This window comes from Harpia harpyja, chromosome 2 (genome assembly GCF_026419915.1).
Source record: "Harpia harpyja isolate bHarHar1 chromosome 2, bHarHar1 primary haplotype, whole genome shotgun sequence".
NCBI lineage: Eukaryota > Metazoa > Chordata > Aves > Accipitriformes > Accipitridae > Harpia > Harpia harpyja.
In genome coordinates this window covers 6,321,135-6,339,944 of record NC_068941.1, presented here as the reverse complement: position 1 = coordinate 6,339,944, position 18,810 = coordinate 6,321,135, and the positions used below count along the sequence as shown (strand labels likewise).

Below are 18,810 nucleotides of genomic sequence, written 5' to 3'. Positions count from 1 at the left end.
TAAACAGGTATTCTTATTTTGCTCCTGGCCCTGGATGTAGATTAGATAATCTCTTAGGCCTCTTCCAGTCGATACATGCAATTTCTATTTGTAAAAAACTTCATTTTTAAGTTCTTTATTTTTGCTTTATATATTTTTCAACATAACTTCCAAAGTTCAGTATCAAAATGCAAGATCAATTCGGAGGACTTCATAGGCAAACAAATTAGTAAAAGAAAACAGGTATTTATTTTGTAGATCACCAGTTTATAGACCAATTTAGATTAGCAGTGTTTAAGGGCCAGAAGGAGTACTGTATTACCTAGTCTGATCACTTGAATATCCCAGTACTTAGTTTCACCTTTGTAGTAAGGCCAAGAACTTGTACTTCCTTAAGGGATATATCCCAGCAGAAGAGAGGGAGTCAGGCAGCCCAGTAATGGGTGGCTTCTAGTTCCTAGTGGAGCAATTGTAATGGATTTGCAAAACCAAAATAACACCATGACAATAGACACATAATTACACATCTCAGTAGAAGCAAGAGAACAGTGACAGCTTTGAAGTTACACCTTCAACTTTCCATACTAGAGCTAAAGAAAACTGGCAGTAGCCTAGCACTCCTTTTTTAACAGTGGAAAGGCAGAGAGTACTGCTGCTTTTATCTGTGTGGAATTGTTTATGTGGGTGAATGATACTAGATTTTCATTTCTGTCAGTACAACATCTTTCACTAGGAACACTAAAAATTTTCTTGAACAAACCAAGGCCTAGATTCTCAGCCAGCGTTTAACATAGAGCAGTATGCTGTATCCATTTAAACCAAAGGATCTGTTCTAGTACACATCAAATTACTATCTGACCTTCATACCTTTCACTTTCTTAGAAGTAAAGTATAACCCTACAACTAGTAATACTGTTGTGTAAAACATCCAGGACATACTTTCTTCCTGCATAAAAAAACCTACCCAGCAATATAGTAATTGCTGTCTTTCTGTCATACTTATTTGCTTTCCAAAGTCCAATTCTGCTTGGTTTTTGACAAGCTGATACAAGGGAAAAGCTACATGTTCATTATCAAAAAAGCTCTTAAGAGGACCCTCTAATTAAAAAAAAAAATTTCTCTATCAAATATGTCGTTACAATGATTTTTTTCTCCCAGTTAGCTCAACATAACTCAGTTTTTGAATTGAGCAGTGGATGTGACAGTAACATTTAGCCATTAGTAATAAAAACCCAAACCCACAAGTATTACATACTCAATGAGAGGCTGAACTAGTGGCTGTAAGCATACTCTTATCTATGTTCACAGTTACAAGTATGTTATATTTGAACTTAGTTGAGTTAAAAGGAAATTTATTTCTGTAAGAGACAGTTTTCAAGCAGGATTAGAGAAGGATTTGTTTTCATAAAAAGAACAGATTTCTAATACATTTACAGTTAACTATGTGATGCTGTTTCTTAAAGGTTCTCTGCAGATGGATTTTAAGTGTAAAGAAAAATTATCGGAAAAATGTTGCGTATCACAATTGGAGACATGCCTTTAATACAGCGCAGTGCATGTTTGCTGCTTTAAAATCTGGTAAAATTCAGGTACATTTTGCTGTTTCTACATTAAGAATCTTCTCGCTAAACAAACTCTATAATGATGCATAGTTCTGATTGTCATGTCAATAAAATGTTCATCACTCCGTGGTATTGCTAGTGAAATCAAAATATTTCTGCTGAAGACTTCTGGCTTTAAGGGCATGGTTTGTGAAATTGTTGGCATGTTGTTATGCACCCAGTTTCAGTTAAATCCTCTGGAAATGATCAGGTGGATGTTCCCAATGGGAATATCTCAAATAAGGCACGTACATGATTATGTCATTTTTTAAAGTTAATGCTTATGCTACAAGTCAAAAAAGTGGAGAAGAAAAGGACTGGCCCTATTTCAGGATGTTTCCTCATAATATTCAACAGGAAATTTTTTAAGTTCAAACACAGAGCTGAGTACAGCTTTAGACAAACAATAGAACATTTTTTGGAAATAAAGATTTAAATGCTTATTTCACTGCTTTTGAACAATGTTTCAACCTTCCACTTAAAAGACACATAATAATTTAAAAAACGACCTAATCACTTTTTATTATAAATGCTGAAGGGCTAGATGATCCCCAAAATAAGAAAGATACTGATTTAAGATTTTTCCAAAATATGTTTCTAGGGGTTTTTTTTATATTCTTGAAGAAACAAAATGTTTCTGTTCATTCTGAATTAACGTGTTTCTCCAGTTTGATTACAGACAATTGTTATTGGTTGGTTTATACAATTTTACAGTAAGCACTTCTGAGGGAATAAATAAACCCTATTTGTAGACCAAAACCCAGTACTGATAATGAAGAGGCATTCTCTTCCTCTGCAAACTTTGTCTTACAAAAAAAAAGGCAAAAGGTGCTGGAAGAGACAAAGGCAAGGGCTTTCATATTCTTTCTATACTGAAATGGACATGGTAGTTTTGCTCTGTGTGCGGTCTAGCAATCTGACGATCCTGATTGCTTGCTTGCTGTTTTTGGAGTCTTTTCAGTCTCCACTGCAATTTCCATAAGTTGTTTTATTTCTAACTATGTTGGATTCACTCCACATTGATTTTCATGCCCTAGATTCTGGAGTCAGAACGGCACTGAGCATAAGTGTCTCAATTTTCTCTAGTTTGAGGGGAAAAGCAAGCATTGGGGGACACATCTTCCTAGAAGAAACATTAAAATCACTCATTTCCAAACTGATTTGTCTTTTGACTAGACTAAGGACAGGTTTCATTATCTAGAAAGCAGATGGAAATCTACAGAAGTTGTAATTGCTTCAAGAAAATTTGGATTTGATTTTACAGAGGGTACAGCCCCCAGTGGCAGTGCTGTCACAAGCTGTTCTTCAAATTCCTGTCCTGACTGTTGTGCCTGCTATTCTTGTCCCATTACGAAATGCTGCTTGAATACTGTAGCTTTGTCAAGCCTGTTTCTCACTGGACAGATTTAAATAAATTTTCTACCCAATTCTACTGAACAATATTAAAGATATGAAATAGTCATAAAAGAGAAACTGTAACCTTTTCTCTAATCCTTGTTGGAGCTCCGGAATAAACTCATTATTAAAGAGTCAGATATTGGTTGATTTTGTTTTCCATGGGTTTTAAACTTCTGTTAATTTATTAGCCCAGTGATCACTGAAAGGCATGACATTTTTCCCTTCTGATTATTCCAACGACATTTGTATAATTAATTTATTTTTATACCTATTTAGGGAATGTAGCCTAACTCCCTTGAGGTAATAGAGGAGCTGAGCTAAAAGTCATGGGGCCAGAATTTAAAAAAATTCCCCATGCTCTCTCTTTGCTGCCAGGTGACATTATGCAAGTCACTTCCTCTTCTTCTGTATCAGTCTTCTCATCAGCATATATAGAGCTGAATGATGTTCCCTCTGAAAACTGCACTGAGGCCCATGGAGAATGATTACTACTGTGCACCGCAACTTCAGAGATAACCCTTATTCTCAGCATACCATTTTATGACTGTGTCCTCCTTGGGCTTGAACTGTATGTGCTATGTGGGTAAAGACAAGACAGCAGATATAAAACACATTGTGCAAAATAAATCCCCATCATAAAGCTAACTCACTTCTTGTATTACTCTCTACATATAGAGCAAACTGACTGACTTAGAAACACTGGCTCTGCTGATAGCAACTCTAAGCCATGATTTGGATCACAGGGGAGTGAACAACTCTTACATACAAAGGTAAGCAAGTCTGAGAGAAGTTAAATAAAAACAAATGAATACCAAAATCACAGAGCTAAATGAAGTACAACCTACTCGATTTGATGATGTGAAGCTGTGCAAAGGAGCAGGTTTTTACAAAGCAGTAAGTGCAAGAACAGCCAGAAACATTCAAGAGTCCAAAGCAAAGAGGCACAACCTCAGTTGTTGACTAAATGCGATAGCAGATGAAGTGAACTCTTTGTAGACTGTGCAGGGGCAGCATCTTCCTGCTTCTGTTCCAGATGTCCCATCCCCCATTTCCCATACAGTGACAGCAAAAGGTCCCAGCTTCTAAGGGACAGCGTGTAGGAAATGTGCAGCTTTTCAGATTGCTCCCTGCCCAACCAGCTGTTCCCCACCTAGTCTGGGCCAGCACAGAGCTGAGATCTGCAGCCATCTGATACAAAGGTGTCTCCCTACCATTTTGAACTCTGTTTAACTCATGATGTAGCCTTGTTTTTCCTGAATTCTAAATTGGTTTGGATAAGATACATATTTAAAACCACATTAAAAATGTATGACTGTTTTGCATTGATTTGGGGCTATCTGTACTCTTTAACTTTGATCAATTCTGGAATTACAGAAAAACCTTTACAATGCAAGAAGTCAAAATTTGTTTTAAAACCTTGAAACAAAATATTTTTACTAAACAAAATATTTCGCTTTGAAGTTATCAAAAGGAAACATCTGAACTCTTCTACAATTTTATCCATATTTTAATTTTTAACTAAAACTACTTGGGTTTTTAAAATTTATTAATAGTTTCAGATCTGTCCAAAATGTGTTTTTCAGTGAATTTAGTATTCACTTCAAACAACAGTATATGATTCTTCGATTAAATAAATAGCTTGACTTAAAACATGGTATAATGTGATTACTGTGATATGGCAATGTGTCCTGATCTGACCAGAGGTGGGGAAAAGATACCCAGAAATGTATACTTGTATCTTTTTCTGGCAGAGTTGGAGAGTGGTTTTGAAGCTACCTTTGGAAGGAGTGGTCTGCTGTTCTCGCTGTGTGTAAAGTAAGACACTAGGGGAGGAAAAGTTTGTTGGAGGCAGAGAATACTGAAAGGCAGAAAATAAGTAAGCTGAAGCAGAATTCCTGCCTTTCAGATATATGTTCAGAATAACACTTAGACTGATGTGTAAAGCGAAACACAAACAAATGCCAAAACCCTACAAAACTGAGAGAGTAACCTTTTTCTAGTTCCCTAATAGGGGATTCCAGCAGTAACTGTAGCCTTGCAGTGATTGGAACCGGTTAGCTATTTTTCACTTTATTTATTTAAAAATAAATTTCCTGGAAGACATCTGGAGATGCGTCATCTCCTCTCAAAAATGTCCTGGGAAAGTGTCATACAGCAAAATCTAACATTCACACATGCTGTAAAGCGGAGATGATTACAGCTTAATAATTCTTTTTCAATAGAAAGTTCCATGAATTTTGGTTTTAAGTCCCTCATTTAAATCTAAATGAAGAGTTATGTTTTTCCAGGAACGGATCCCTTTTGTTTCTTCCTTGGAAGCAGGGAGAGTGGATATTTAGCATATGATTCTTTTCTCTAAGCAACAGGGTTTCAAAAATTAAAATGGTCCCGGTAGTAGAAATTACAGGAAATGAACTGCTTAAAGGTCTCTTGGTAGATATGCAGGGGTTTTATTTTCTTTTTCTTCCAAACCCACATGTAAAGTAGGCAAGCACAGAGTATGAAAACTGCATAACCAAACCACTGTGTTCAGAAAGCAATGGTGTCCTTTGGCCTGGCATGGTGGTTTAACAGAAATGCTATGTATTACAGAAGTAGGACCTGAGTTTATTTCCAGCACTTGTGTCTTCCCAGACAGCCAAGGGTCTGTAAGTACTGAGCAAGCTCGAGTTTGGTGCAGTACTTGGGAAGATAACCTAAGATATTTCTCACACATTTCTCTCTTCAGTCAGGATGAACTTTAGGGGACACAGTATGCGTCCCACTTAATTCAATGGGAATTTCACCCAGCATGTGTTGGCACCATCCTACAGTTTGTTTCCTTACAGAAACACGCAAGTGTATGTGCTCTATACTCCTTTTGCAGTGATCTCAGAGGAGGTGCTGGGCAACCAGCCCATAATCCTCAGGGGCTTGCATCCTTTAATCTCCCTTTCCGCATTTTTGTTTGTCTTTCCATCTTTCTCTCCACATTTTTGTGCTTCTTAAATCCCCGGAGTCTCCTCTTATGACTTTTATTTGAGTCTCTGTGTGCACTCACTTACATAGGGACCCAATCCTGCAACCACTAATTCATGTGAACGACCCTTAACCATCCAAAAAGTCCCGTGGAACTATATGGTAAAAAAGAGTTTCTTACATGATTAAACATTTGTAGGTCAGATTATAATTAGAGTAATAGATTCAGGATCAGCAGCAAAACAGACTTCCAAAAGAATCCTGATTTAGTTGAAGAGATGATATAAGCGATGTGGGACCTGGGGCTGAAAATGAAGATACAGTAGCAAAAGGTAAGAACCATATTATGCAATGAGGAACATGGGGAAATTGGAAATCCTCAGAGAGGAGGAGTTTCTGTATTTTGTCTCAAGCTACTCAAACAGTAAACTCTATTTTCTAGACTAAGATAGCTTTATATTCTGCATCCGCAGAGTTGGTTTCATGCTGTTTTTCACTGCCTGCAGTACAACCAACATGTTTCCCTTTTGGATTTTACCCTGGGGAAAGGGTAGGTAGCAATATTGCAATAGTTTGGTCATGAAGGAGTGGTGATGAATGAAGTACCAATACAGTTAACTAACACTGGGAAATTACTTGATCAACATTTTGGGCCCTGCACCAGAGTCCACTGAGGTCAGCAGGGATTTTTTCCATTGGTATCAGTGGGCTTCTGATTAGGTCTGCATTATTACTTACAAGCTCAGTAGCTGAGCTGACTAAATATGCCAGGCTGGTGTGTAAAATGTTACAAAACCCAAAACTGTCACTTAAATTTTGCTTGTGGATGAACCCTTCTTGTTGCCCTTCCTTTTTATACAAGAACTTTCACTCTTTATAAAACCTTGTATTGCATTCTCACTCCTTGTGTGCAGCTGGTCTCTACAGGTAACAGAACACAGAAAACTAGAGTTGTAAGTGCTCTGACAAAGTAACAGCATGGTCTTTTTATCTGCACTCCCCCTGCATCCCTCAAAATGTATTCATTTTGTTTGGCCAGTTACACAGAAGGGGGAAAGGAACTGTTTAAGAACAAGAATGGGGGGGGGGGGGGAAGTAACCTGATAATGAGAAGAGGACATTAAAAGGGAAGTTATTTCTGGATTAGTAGTATGTTTAATTTGCTTTCTCCATCTGATGGGTCTTTTTACTCCTCAGAAGCGAACATCCACTGGCTCAACTGTATTGCCACTCAATCATGGAGCATCATCATTTTGATCAATGCCTTATGATCCTGAATAGTCCAGTGAGTGCCACATTTTCGTGTATGCTGAAGGAAACTATTCCCTATTTTACTTTTTATTTTTAGCTTTTGGATAGATTCCCACCCTTATACATTCCTAAGTGATCTTTATTCCTTTTTGGGTAAAGAAAGCAAATGCAGCAGTTTTGAAATCACAGTTCCATTGCTGAGTGCCGCCAAACCTTTCCAAGTGTTGCCTGATAAGGGAAGCCTTGCTAATACCCTTTTGAGTACCTGCTTCCTTGGCACAAAGGAAAAAAAAGGCTGTGTTGCCATTTTCATGACCTCTTATGAACCACCAAACAAACCCAAGTCCTTGCTCTCATGTCAAAAAACATTCCGGCCTACACATACACAAAGCAGTTCTGATGAGCCCAAACCAAACACTGCTAATGTTGACATTCCAAAGTGAAGCCAAACCTAAGTTAAGTAAATATGCAAATAAAACGGCATTCTTCTTTTTTTATATTATTAACTAAATCTAAGACCAGTTATTCAGCATGCACAATCATTTCAAAGCAGTATATTTTCACTGCTTATTTTGTATCACAGGTATGGATGGTACTTCCAGCATGCTTTGTATTGTAATGAAATTGTATTCAGGAAAATATGGAAAAAAAGTGGAGGCAAGTTGCCATTTCACCAGCTCCATAGTGCTTTGGTTTAAGTGGGCTGCTGAGCTTATATTTCTATGTAATAGCTTGTTATTTATGTTGCTTCATAAAAGGAAAATACTTTCATTTACATGAAGTGTATAGGCAGGTACTGGAATCTATTATAGTTCCTCTGCTTCAGGGGGAAAGGGGAAGGAAAGCGAAATGCCATGATATAGCTAGTGGCAAATTTAATTTTGATGAATGAAATGGACTTAAAGGCTTTGATGTTGCTCTGCTTGCAGTTTCATTTTGTAGTAGTCCATTATGATGCTTTTGCTGTGCAGCTTTCTGCCATTACTCAAGAAGACTGGAATTTTTATTTTTAAATTGGGGAATCTGCAAAAGGAAGCCGGGTAAAAGAATGACATCACATATCAGCAAGCTACTCATAATGATTTAGTATCTAAGAGACATTTTAGCAAACTGGTGTGCTGTTGCCCATTTTACTGATAACACTGTTTTTGTTTTTTTGTAAAGGGAAATCAGATTCTCAGCAGCCTTTCCATTGAAGAATACAAGGCCACACTGAAAATGATAAAACAAGCCATTCTTGCCACAGACCTAGCACTATACATAAAGTAAGTCAGAGGCAAGTTTGGCTGGATAGTCATTGCTGGATGTTTGGATTGTGGCAGCATGCTGCAAAACCTTATTTTAACTTCTTTTAAAGGAGGAGAGGAGAATTTTTTGAACTTCTAAGGAAGAAGCAATTTAATTGGGAAGATCCTACACAGAAGGAGCTATTTTTGTAAGTAAAAGCAGAATAATTAAGAAGTCAGTTAATATTACTAGGTGCCAAATTTTCCATGCCATGTTGCTGTGAACTTCATTAAAACCAGCAGATCTGTGTGCTCTGGGCCTGTACAAACTGGCACTGGCACACAGGTCACTGAATGACTCCCTGGGTCTGAATTACTAAGTCTGCAACCTGTATAATAAACTTTGTTAAGCAGCACGTGGAGTTAGATGAGCATTTCTGTTCTTCCTAAAGAGTGTAGGGTTCCTGTCTCGGTACCATATTCTTTTGCTGTTGATACTTTATATTTAAATATTGAATTGCTGAAACCAATAACTAAAGATTCAGGACAGGCAGTTTGTTTTGAAGCTGATTCCATACCAGCAGTAAAGAAAAAAGATTAAGAATGGAGACATATATTGTAATGCACAGCTACAGAAAAGCAGGCTTACATAGGCTGTCTCAGAAAGGAAGGATGCCATATTTCAAATTCAGTGCCTTTAAAAACCAGTCTAATTTAGTCATGTTCTATGTCTATTCCCATTTCAGTCCTTGGCCCTCATACTATCAATAAAGATGGCAGTCATTGCTAATGTAAGAAATAAATAAAAGTGCTGTCTGTCCAGTAGCAAATAGAATAAAGCAGTTCATTTGACGTGAATCCACCAAATGAGCCAGTCTAGATTTGCTCACTTCTGTCTACCACATTATTGAGCCCTGGAGACCTTTATAACTTTGCTTTAATTTCACTTGTTTTTCTGACTTCAGTGTTCCTTGAATTTTATATTCTACTTTACTAGTCACTTGACTTGGTGGCTACATACATTTCATAATACAGTTATTCATAGATTTCTTTCTGTTTTTTCTACAGAGCAATGCTGATGACTGCTTGTGATTTATCAGCCATAACCAAACCATGGCCAGTTCAGCAACGGGTATGTGCTTAATTTTAAGATGTGCTAAATACAAAGTCTGCATAATGGCTTCTGCTTCCTCCATCCAGTCCTTATGCAAAGGCAGTGGTGGAATACAGAGCCTTAGGAAGCAGTCCTTCAAAGTGCTGTATGTGGATTGAAGACTTTCTCAGGTCTTTGTGGCAAGATCTGTCCATTTAGCTATGTCACCATGTTAGCAGTAATCCGAAGGTAAATCAGGAATCTTTGTTCTTTCCAACATTCCTGTGTCACTGCAAGGCAGTCAATTGACACAACACACTAGTATCAGCTGACCTTTTTCTGTGTTGTTCATTCCAGCTGTTACTAGTGGTAAGATGCCTATGTGCCATTTTATTCTTTGCTTTGTCAGAATAAATCTCAGCACATGCAGGTGTTTTGTTTGTGCACAGATGTGTGCATGAAGAAATCTAAAAGCTAGCTGTTAAGCTGGAGAGTCTCATTATGGGGGGTCCCAATTCGATATATCCTAAGGAGAGAGAGGAAACACAGGAAACAGTTTTGATTGTAGGTAGCAAGCAAACTTTTTAGAGCTCTCAATGTGTGAAATCTCTTACAGATTGCTGAGCTTGTAGCTACTGAGTTCTTTGATCAAGGAGATAAAGAGCGGAAGGAACTCAACATAGAACCAACAGTAAGTGGCAGAATCATGCAGAATCACCTCTTTCAAAATGGCTTCTACAAACAGCACTTCACATTCCTTTCAAAAGCCACAATTTCTCCCACTGACCAGAATATAGGACCAACTCCTTCCCTGTCTTCCTAGTAGTCAGTTTTCTTCTGTGGTTCCCAAACACCAACAGTGCGTTATCTCTGAGCCAAAAGAACAGACAGTGTTATTTCTTTTAAATTGGTATTACTAAATTGTCTAGGAAATACATTCTGAAATTGATACCTATTTGCAACCTATCCAAAACCAGTAAGCTTGTCTATTCATCTAGCTATTTGGGCTCTGTCAGTCCAAAGACGATCCCCTAAGGCAAGTCATGCAGTCAGATTACCTGCATTGTAACACATGTACTGATACCCGGCTGTGCTGAGCTTGCTGTGCTTTTTAAGGTGCTGCTTTTTAATTCCAGCCTGTCTCTTTGGTTTTAATTGCATTTTTTATTTAATGCATTTAAACACAGAGCTTGTTTACTTCTTATCTGCAGGATCTAATGAACAGAGAGAAGAAGAATAAAATTCCCAGCATGCAGGTTGGATTCATAGATGCTGTTTGTTTGCAGCTGTATGAGGTATGGAGCCTAAGAAAGAATTGCAAGTATCTAAAACCAGAACTGCTCACTGTAGCCTCTAATAGATGCAGATTTAAAATTAGAATAAAAATAAAATACAAAACTAGTCCTTTAGTAAAAAAAGAATTTTTTGTTATATATTACATATGGTTCATTATTCGGTTGAAGAAATTATTATTTTAGTATTTATCATTCATGGTATGTTTGTCTGATTAATGTATTTTGTTATAATTTTTTAAAACCTAGTGGTAACTGCTCTGCTCTGTGCACTTGGTGTTAGATCCCTGGGTTATATTCTAGATTCCAGCAGCTCCAGTGAGCTGCTATGATCATCAGGGAAGGTCACAAAACTAAGGCTTTGCTATCTAGGAAAAGAATGGTACCCATGTAGTGCATGATAAAAAGTGTTGTTTAAGAGTTTTAAAGAATTCAGAATTCAAAATTTTGTTTTGTATAGTGACCAGCAGAGGGGCCAGGATTCTTCTCTGTGTATTCTGCAGTCGGTCATAACAGTTACAGAATCAGTGGGCTCAAACACTTTTTCCCCTACCTTGTTGTCCTGCACTGTCTGAACTATTAAACTCCCACTTTACACTTCTGAATAGTGTGACTTCATTCCAAAAGCCAACAGAACCCTTTATGCAAGTAAGGACTGACTGTCATAGTGTGAGGATACATTTTTATCACTTCTGTCAGGAAAGAAAAACATACAAAAATGCTTATGAATTGTTCTTTTATTTATTTTTTCAATTCTGTATTTAAATATCAGAATCAAGTTTTCCTTCACTCTGATATAGTAACACAGCCACATCAGGAAAAATACTTGATTGACTTCAGTCACAGTTATTCCTAAAAGGCACTAAGTGTCAAATGGAATTTATCTATCGTGTGCTAACTGTCTTGAATTCAAATATTTCTGGGAGAATTCCTCTGAATTAGTTGATATACCATCAGTGAATATGGTCCCATGGATGACCTGCTCTGTGTCTGATTACCATTCCAAGGTCATCCTTGTGACCAACCTTGCTATACATTCAAAGGACTGCCTTGCAAACAAAGTCCATGCATAGTACTTCACAAGGAATGCTGGACAGGTCACTTGTGCATAATACAACAAACTTATCGTGGTTCCTTCTGCACCTATGTGCTACATCATCACATGACGTAGCTACTATATCAAGTGCTCTCTGGACACTGCCGCTCAGTCTAATCTGCACTAGCACCAGGTAATTGTGTTCATGTTTGATGTGCAGCAGGAAGCCTTCCTTAAAGTTCAAAATACAAGTTCAATTGCAATTACAGATAGACCTCGTTTTTCAGTCATTCGGGGGTCTCTCATGGTCATCCTTAAGAACACTTATTTTGTTGTTAAATGTAATCTGTTTTACATGTTCTTAATTTATTTCAGGCCCTAACGCACGTGTCAGAGGCCTGCTACCCTTTACTGGATGGCTGTAGAAAAAATAGGCAGAAATGGCAATCCTTAGCTGAACAACAAGAAAAGAATCTGATTAATGGAGAAAGCAATCAAGCCAAACGGAACTGAGATACTGATTTAACAACCACAAGCTTAAGTTCACATAGAAGACATAGTAATAGGGGAGTACTGCATTTTGCTAAACACTGTATGAATTTGGCTTGTGTTTTGCCACTGCTGTATTATTTTTCCACATTTCAAGATATAGCATGACCATGTATATGCCAAGGTTATATGAAGATAGAATGTTTCTTTTATTACATCTGACTGAGATGGAAAAAGATCTGCAAGGGTAGTTTTTGCTACCGTGTTCCACAAGAAGGTACGAGCGCAGTTACTCAACTGTCCCTGACAGCCTATTACTTTATAGATGTATATAGTTGTTTAGTGATCATGTTGTGGCCAGTATCTTAAAAGACTACTGCATTTCGCACCTTTTTTTCCTCTTCCAATCTTGCCAAGTTATGCTATAAAAGTAATGAGCAGTCTTGCCTGTTCTCTTTCCAGGGATTCAGAGGAAAGATTGGGACTAACTCTGGGGAGCCTAGCCAGCATATACTATGCTAACCTCTTTGAGGAGATGGAACTGGGCTTTGAAGTGAAAAAGCCCCAGAATCTGTGCACCCAGTAGTTTTTTTCATATTAGAGGAATGTCTTAGCAAATGTCTTACATTTGGAGAAATTTTTAAAAACCCTGTGAATTACTAGGCAATGGGGGTCTTATGAGTTTTGTGGTAGAAGTGTCATAATTGTCCATGATAATGGAAACTGCTTGAAGATTGATGAAATGTCACAACATAACTGGCAGGCTGCCATGGAAGAATGGCTCCCATAGAAAGCTGCAAGAAGCACACAGAGAAATGGAAACTAAACAGGATCATTTCTATATGCTGGTTTTAACTTCATTTGGAAGTTGAATTTAACATCATCATAACCAACAGACTGAATCACGGACAGGAAGAGTAGAAGAGAATGTGACTGCAAGAGATGAAAATCTGAATCACTTCTGGTGACTATCAATGACTGATTCTTTAGACCAGTGCTATTATGAAATGGCTATGACCACTTTGAAGAAAGTTTTCTGTTAACATCTTCTAAAAATCATTTTTAGCATTAGTTAATCTTAACACTGATTAATCACAATGTCTTAAAGGAACAGGAGAAAAGAATACTGAAAGCAAAAATAGCCGAGAATGCTACAGGGATTTGCCATTTGTATATGAGGCATTAACGTTCAGAAAAGTAAGAAATCAATTAATTTGCACTAGTAAAAAAAGCAACATTGATATTTTGTGTAAATGAAGATGGCTAATAAAAATTGTTTTGAATTGAGAATCAATTCAAGAAAATATACACATTAGACAAACCCCAAAAGAGTAATACAAAGAGAGTACTATTCTTTGGGTAGACAGGATTTGGAGATTAATGTCAGCCATCTAAGATTGGTTAGCAGTAGGTGTAACTGGCTGCACAGAGACAGTATTTTTTTTTAATCTGTAGTAATGATTTTTCAGTTAAAATCAGCAATAGTATTAGGCAAAAGTAATACATTTGGGATTGTACTTTGAAGTGTGGGAGTTTACTTCTATCACAGTAATCCAGAAAATTCTAGTTGGAAACTGCAATAAATTCTTCTTCTCAGGAGATTATTAATTCCCCCTTGTAAGAGCTGATCAGAAAGACAGTGAAAACAACCTTTTATCAGTCTCTGCATTTAGATAAACTATACCAGAAGCTAACAAAAGATGAAGCAAATGTTTCAAAGTGTTTGACGATACTGAGTTTCATAGTAAATTTTTTTTTAAATGTACAATAAGGTATTTTGATAGTCTGCAGCATTTCTGCCAACCTAAATTATTTGTCACTGATTAAATCCTATCTCAGACTTCTCTAATGACTACCAATAATATATTATTGCAGCTGAATTGGAAAACATTTTTCTACAAAAGTATTTCTCCTGATTTTTTTTTCTAGATTTTCAAAAAAAGTATGGAATTCAACAATAATTAAGCATTCCAGGGCTACTGTTATGCAGTGCTCCATATGTGTATTTATATGCATATACAGTACAATATATGTATGTAGTATGTCATAGCTAAGCAGAAAAGTGACAGCAGCCTGCCCCCCCAACACACACCCCCCAGAAAAAGTTTTTAGGTACTTTTTGATAAATAGGAAACTTTGCTTCAGGATTTGCATAGTCCTTGTATATTCTCTTCCTTGAATGCTTAAGATACTGAAATATAATTATTATGCTAACTGATGAGATACATATTTAATATAAATATGAATAAAGTATATGTATATAAAGGTGTATTCTTGCTAGTATGGTTGAGACTAGTAATTCATGGTGACAACACAGCAAATCAACTATGGTGATATTACAGTGTAGTGATGTATCATTTACATTAGGATCCCAGTATTTCTTTGCTATATTGTCTGTTCAGCAAAGCTTTATTATGACATAAATTTATAACTACTACAAAGGAGTGCTGGATTCATACCTTTGACTTGAAAAAAATGGATGTGACGTTGCATTTTTTCAAAGGTTCACTTAAAATGAACACAGTTATACAGTATGTGCATATATTTAATTACGTATCTGTACACATCTATCCCACAGAATCTCTTCCACTATAAAGATTGGAACATCCATAGAAATGCAGTTCCTAGTAAATAAACCATTTAACTATCATAATACACCTGCATCTGTATGTATTTCTACAAAACCAAACCCTTTAAACTACTGGTTTAAGAACCTTAAAAGCATAGATTGCTGTACTTCATGAAATTTCAGAGTGATCAAATTGTTTATATAGTGTTTTACTCTGCCTGAAGGCAAAGTCAGTGTGCTGGTTTTGTGTCATAGCTTTGTGTGAACTGTTTGCAGAAATTGCTGATTCCTTTCATAATGTAGATAAGTGACAATATGAAAATAAGCCAAGCTGTTTTCTGCCTGAAATTCTTTGCCTTCAGAATTCAGCATTTTCAAACCCAGCTAGTGGATTACAGCCATGCAGCTGCCATTAATTTCATTATGAGTTGTGTATCTAATTATTTTAGTCGGGTCTCAAACCTATTTTCCCCAACTTATATGGTCTAGCTAAAGCAATCAGTGTGGATTTTACAAGAAACAAGCTGAAATGGACTTTATCACTTTGTCAGTTCACTCTTAACTCCATTAAAGCCATTGTAAAATTTGATATTTAAGTCTTCGGGTACAAAATTTGTCCCACTAATTTTTAATACTTGTCTCAATGAAGACATCTAAGTTAGTATCCTACTTGTTCTCAGACATCAACACACTTTCTTTTAAAGTCACTCCACAGCACAGTTTAATGCTTGAAGTGTACTTTTCTTTCTGGTTTTGTTCCCCTTCTGAAAAAAATTACTTGTCATATGTATTAACATACACAAAATTACTGATTAACTCTACCTCTTCTAATTAAAAATAACAGTGAGGCTCTTAAGCTGTAAGTAGTACTTCTTTTCCAACAAGTTAGCCACACATCCAATATTAGCTGTAGAATGTCTAGGTTTTCTATTATCTCACACAATAGAAGAAAGGATGGCAAAAATAACGTAATGTTGATTTTGTAGATGGTGTTGATTTTTAATTAGTAGCAGTTTAAAGTTAAGAGCAGATTATTCTCATATTTTCACAGAATACAAGTACATGTGGGCTAGTGATAAAAGTGGATAAATAAATCTATTCCATTGATGAACAGCTGATCTCTCTTCAGAAGAGAGGACTGAAGCCTTATTTTATGCATCCCCCTCTGACAATTGCGTGCATGTAAAGATAAACTTTTGAACTCCAATCCAATGCATTTTATCTGGCAGTGGCACAAACTGACAAAATCAGAATACTGTCTAATTCATATATAAGATTTTTCAAAATTACTAGGTAATTGATTTTCCAACCCATTATACGGAAAGATTATGAAGAATCAGATCTAGCGCCTTAAAATTCGGGGATGTTGCCCGAGTGATCTGGTTGGTGCCCCTTACAGTTATGCATGAGACATTTTGATGGCAAAAATGCCTCACTCATAATAAATTCATACATTTTTAAACGTTTTATAGAGACCTAGTATTTCAGGCAAATTTATACATTAGCTTTAGTTAGGAGTGATGCTGTAGTTTCTTCTTCATGTCAAATCACATGCAGTTTACATTCCACAAGGTTTCAGCTTTATTTCACAGTTCCCTGCTGTACTTCTTCAGGGACTTGCACTAATTTGAAAGATAAGCTTGAACATTGGAGCTTGAATAAAAAAATTAGTTTGGCCAGAGTATGATAAATAATGAGGGCTAGATTTTTTGGTTTGGACTTTCAGAGGAACAAGAAACATCACAGAATCTGGCCGGGTAATTAGCGATACACTAAATACAGCAAATTGTAAAAGCAAGATAGTTTATCTTTGTCATTGCTAGATGAATGGAAATTGCATGGGAAAGTTTATTTTCCACATAAAGAAGTTTGTTTCCATAGAGAAACTCATATCTAAGTACCACTGTTTGTAAATGTGTATTTATGTGACAATGCTATAGAATAGCTAGTTTCCACTAACTTTCACAGCATGAGCTTGTCATGCCAGGGCCTAAGGCATGCTCAAATGCCCATTGGAAGTCAATTATATGATTCCCATTTACCTCAGTGGGAGTTGGATTGAGCTGTATAGAAAGTGAAAGTATGGGTCAAATCCACATTTTTTACCTACAAAGAGGGACCAAACTCTTACCCTTGGTAACACCTGCCTCACCTGCTCTTTGCTGTATTCAGCTATTCCTGCTGATGCCCAAGGTACCTTACAGATGTAACTGAAGTTAGAATTTGAGCCCTTTTATGTATTCACACGGCAGACACCCACATGTGTCTCTTAAAGAATGTAGTTTGAAATGCACTGTATATAGTTTTAATATACATTTCTATTATAGTTTAATAAAAATCTTAATCACAGTCACTAGCCACTGAGTTTGTGCATTTGTATTCTTTTAAAAATATTTGAACAAATACATAGTTTCTGGGCACAGTATTTTTGTACTAGGTTAAGGGGGTTACTCTGTATATTATGTTTTGCCTTTGAGCAGTATTCAAGTTTTCTGAATCTTATGTGTTCTCGCTTGCTTCTGTCCTATGACTGCTTAGTAAAACTAGTTACATTACTTAAGAGAATCATTAGTCCTACTTACTGTACAGCTAATAGAGAATATAGAGTCCAGTTATTTTCTGTGGTCAAACTGCTGCTTATTACTTATTTCCTCATTCTTCTCTTTGTACTGTTTTCATGCTTTTTAAAATAAAAAGGATGATGTCAAATTTTACTGTTTGTTAATTAATATTATTGAGGTTGAATTTTCAACACCTCATTGTTCCCTGATTCAAATCATTGCTTCCGTAAATTTGTATTTTATAATAACTTCTCTAGGTCCTAGAAATACTGAAGAGAAAAACTTCACTATTAATATCAAGATACTTATAAGTACTACTGAGATGAACCAGTGGTAAAGTACCTCTCGTTTAAAACCAGCAAAAAATAATTCACTGCTACTAACCACTAGAGAGCACTGCAGCTACACTTACTAGGAGCTGTCAGACATGCGTTTATTTATTGGATAAGTGGAACCGGCCAGTACAACCACTACACAGATCCATCCTCATCCTCTGCCCCCAAATATCAGTTCCTGGGGTAGCATGTAAGAGAGAAGGAAATAGTGAACCCAGTGACATCAAACAAAACTATGACAAAATTATTTTTGACAAAAGCCTCATCATGTGCTAACTGCTGATCCTAGAAGTAATTCCAGACCAATGGGCTTCTTGGCAATTTCTGTTCTTTGCCTATTAGGTTCTCCTCAGCAACACTTCTGGCTTGACTTTTTTTAGCTCTAGGCAAAACCAAAAAGTATGTACATCCCTGACAAACAACAGTCTCATTCAAAAAGTTATGAAGGGCCAGATTTAGTTCAGCACAAAACACAAGCACTGTTTGCTTGAACCAACTGCAACTTATGAGTGCAACTGAACAACTGTCTATGTATATCTACATATATCAGGTAACCATTTGCTGTTGGGACTACAAGCTTTCCAGCCCACTCCCCAACCTAGTCATGCTCCTGCTTAGTCTTCACTGGCCTACTGAATGTTTGAATTCATTTCTGAGAAGTGGCATGGTTTTCAACTATACTGGAATACATTTCTTACCCAGCCCAGAAAAGAATATAACCTTGAACAAGGGTATTTTTGTTGAAGAGGTGAAAAAGAGTATTACGCTCGGTCTTTCACATCTTGCACAACTACAATACCTTTTCAACAAATGGAAAAGACAATAGCTCCTTCCTCCAGCCATATTTTTAGTAACAGTGGTGACAGCTGTTGCTGACATGCATTTCACAGTCCTGTGAAATCTCACCCTTTTAAGATTTTTTTGAAATAATTCAAATGTGTGAGTTTGTTACAATAGTAAGCTTTAGGATCTAAATTTATGGAATCTGACAGCCATTGAGTTTTTCAGCCCTTCTAAGGAGA

At 36.7% G+C, this 18,810-nt stretch overlaps 1 protein-coding gene and 1 long non-coding RNA gene across 10 annotated transcripts in view; one reads left to right on the top strand and one right to left on the bottom strand.

Annotated features, from left to right (window-relative positions):
• PDE5A (phosphodiesterase 5A) overlaps positions 1-17,601 on the top strand; it is a 141,099-nt gene extending 123,498 nt beyond the window's left edge. For all 9 annotated transcript variants that reach the window (XM_052814219.1, XM_052814228.1, XM_052814210.1 and 6 more), the window contains 9 exons: positions 1,443-1,568; positions 3,654-3,748; positions 7,134-7,221; positions 8,352-8,452; positions 8,545-8,622; positions 9,482-9,545; positions 10,123-10,197; positions 10,718-10,801; positions 12,210-17,601. In XM_052814219.1, coding sequence (XP_052670179.1) covers positions 1,443-1,568; positions 3,654-3,748; positions 7,134-7,221; positions 8,352-8,452; positions 8,545-8,622; positions 9,482-9,545; positions 10,123-10,197; positions 10,718-10,801; positions 12,210-12,347 — 849 coding nt within the window. In that variant the 3' untranslated portion in view covers positions 12,348-17,601. The remainder of the gene's footprint in view (positions 1-1,442; positions 1,569-3,653; positions 3,749-7,133; positions 7,222-8,351; positions 8,453-8,544; positions 8,623-9,481; positions 9,546-10,122; positions 10,198-10,717; positions 10,802-12,209) is intronic.
• LOC128154135 (uncharacterized) overlaps positions 1-18,810 on the bottom strand; it is a 68,800-nt gene that overhangs the window by 37,217 nt on the left and 12,773 nt on the right. The window lies entirely within an intron of this gene.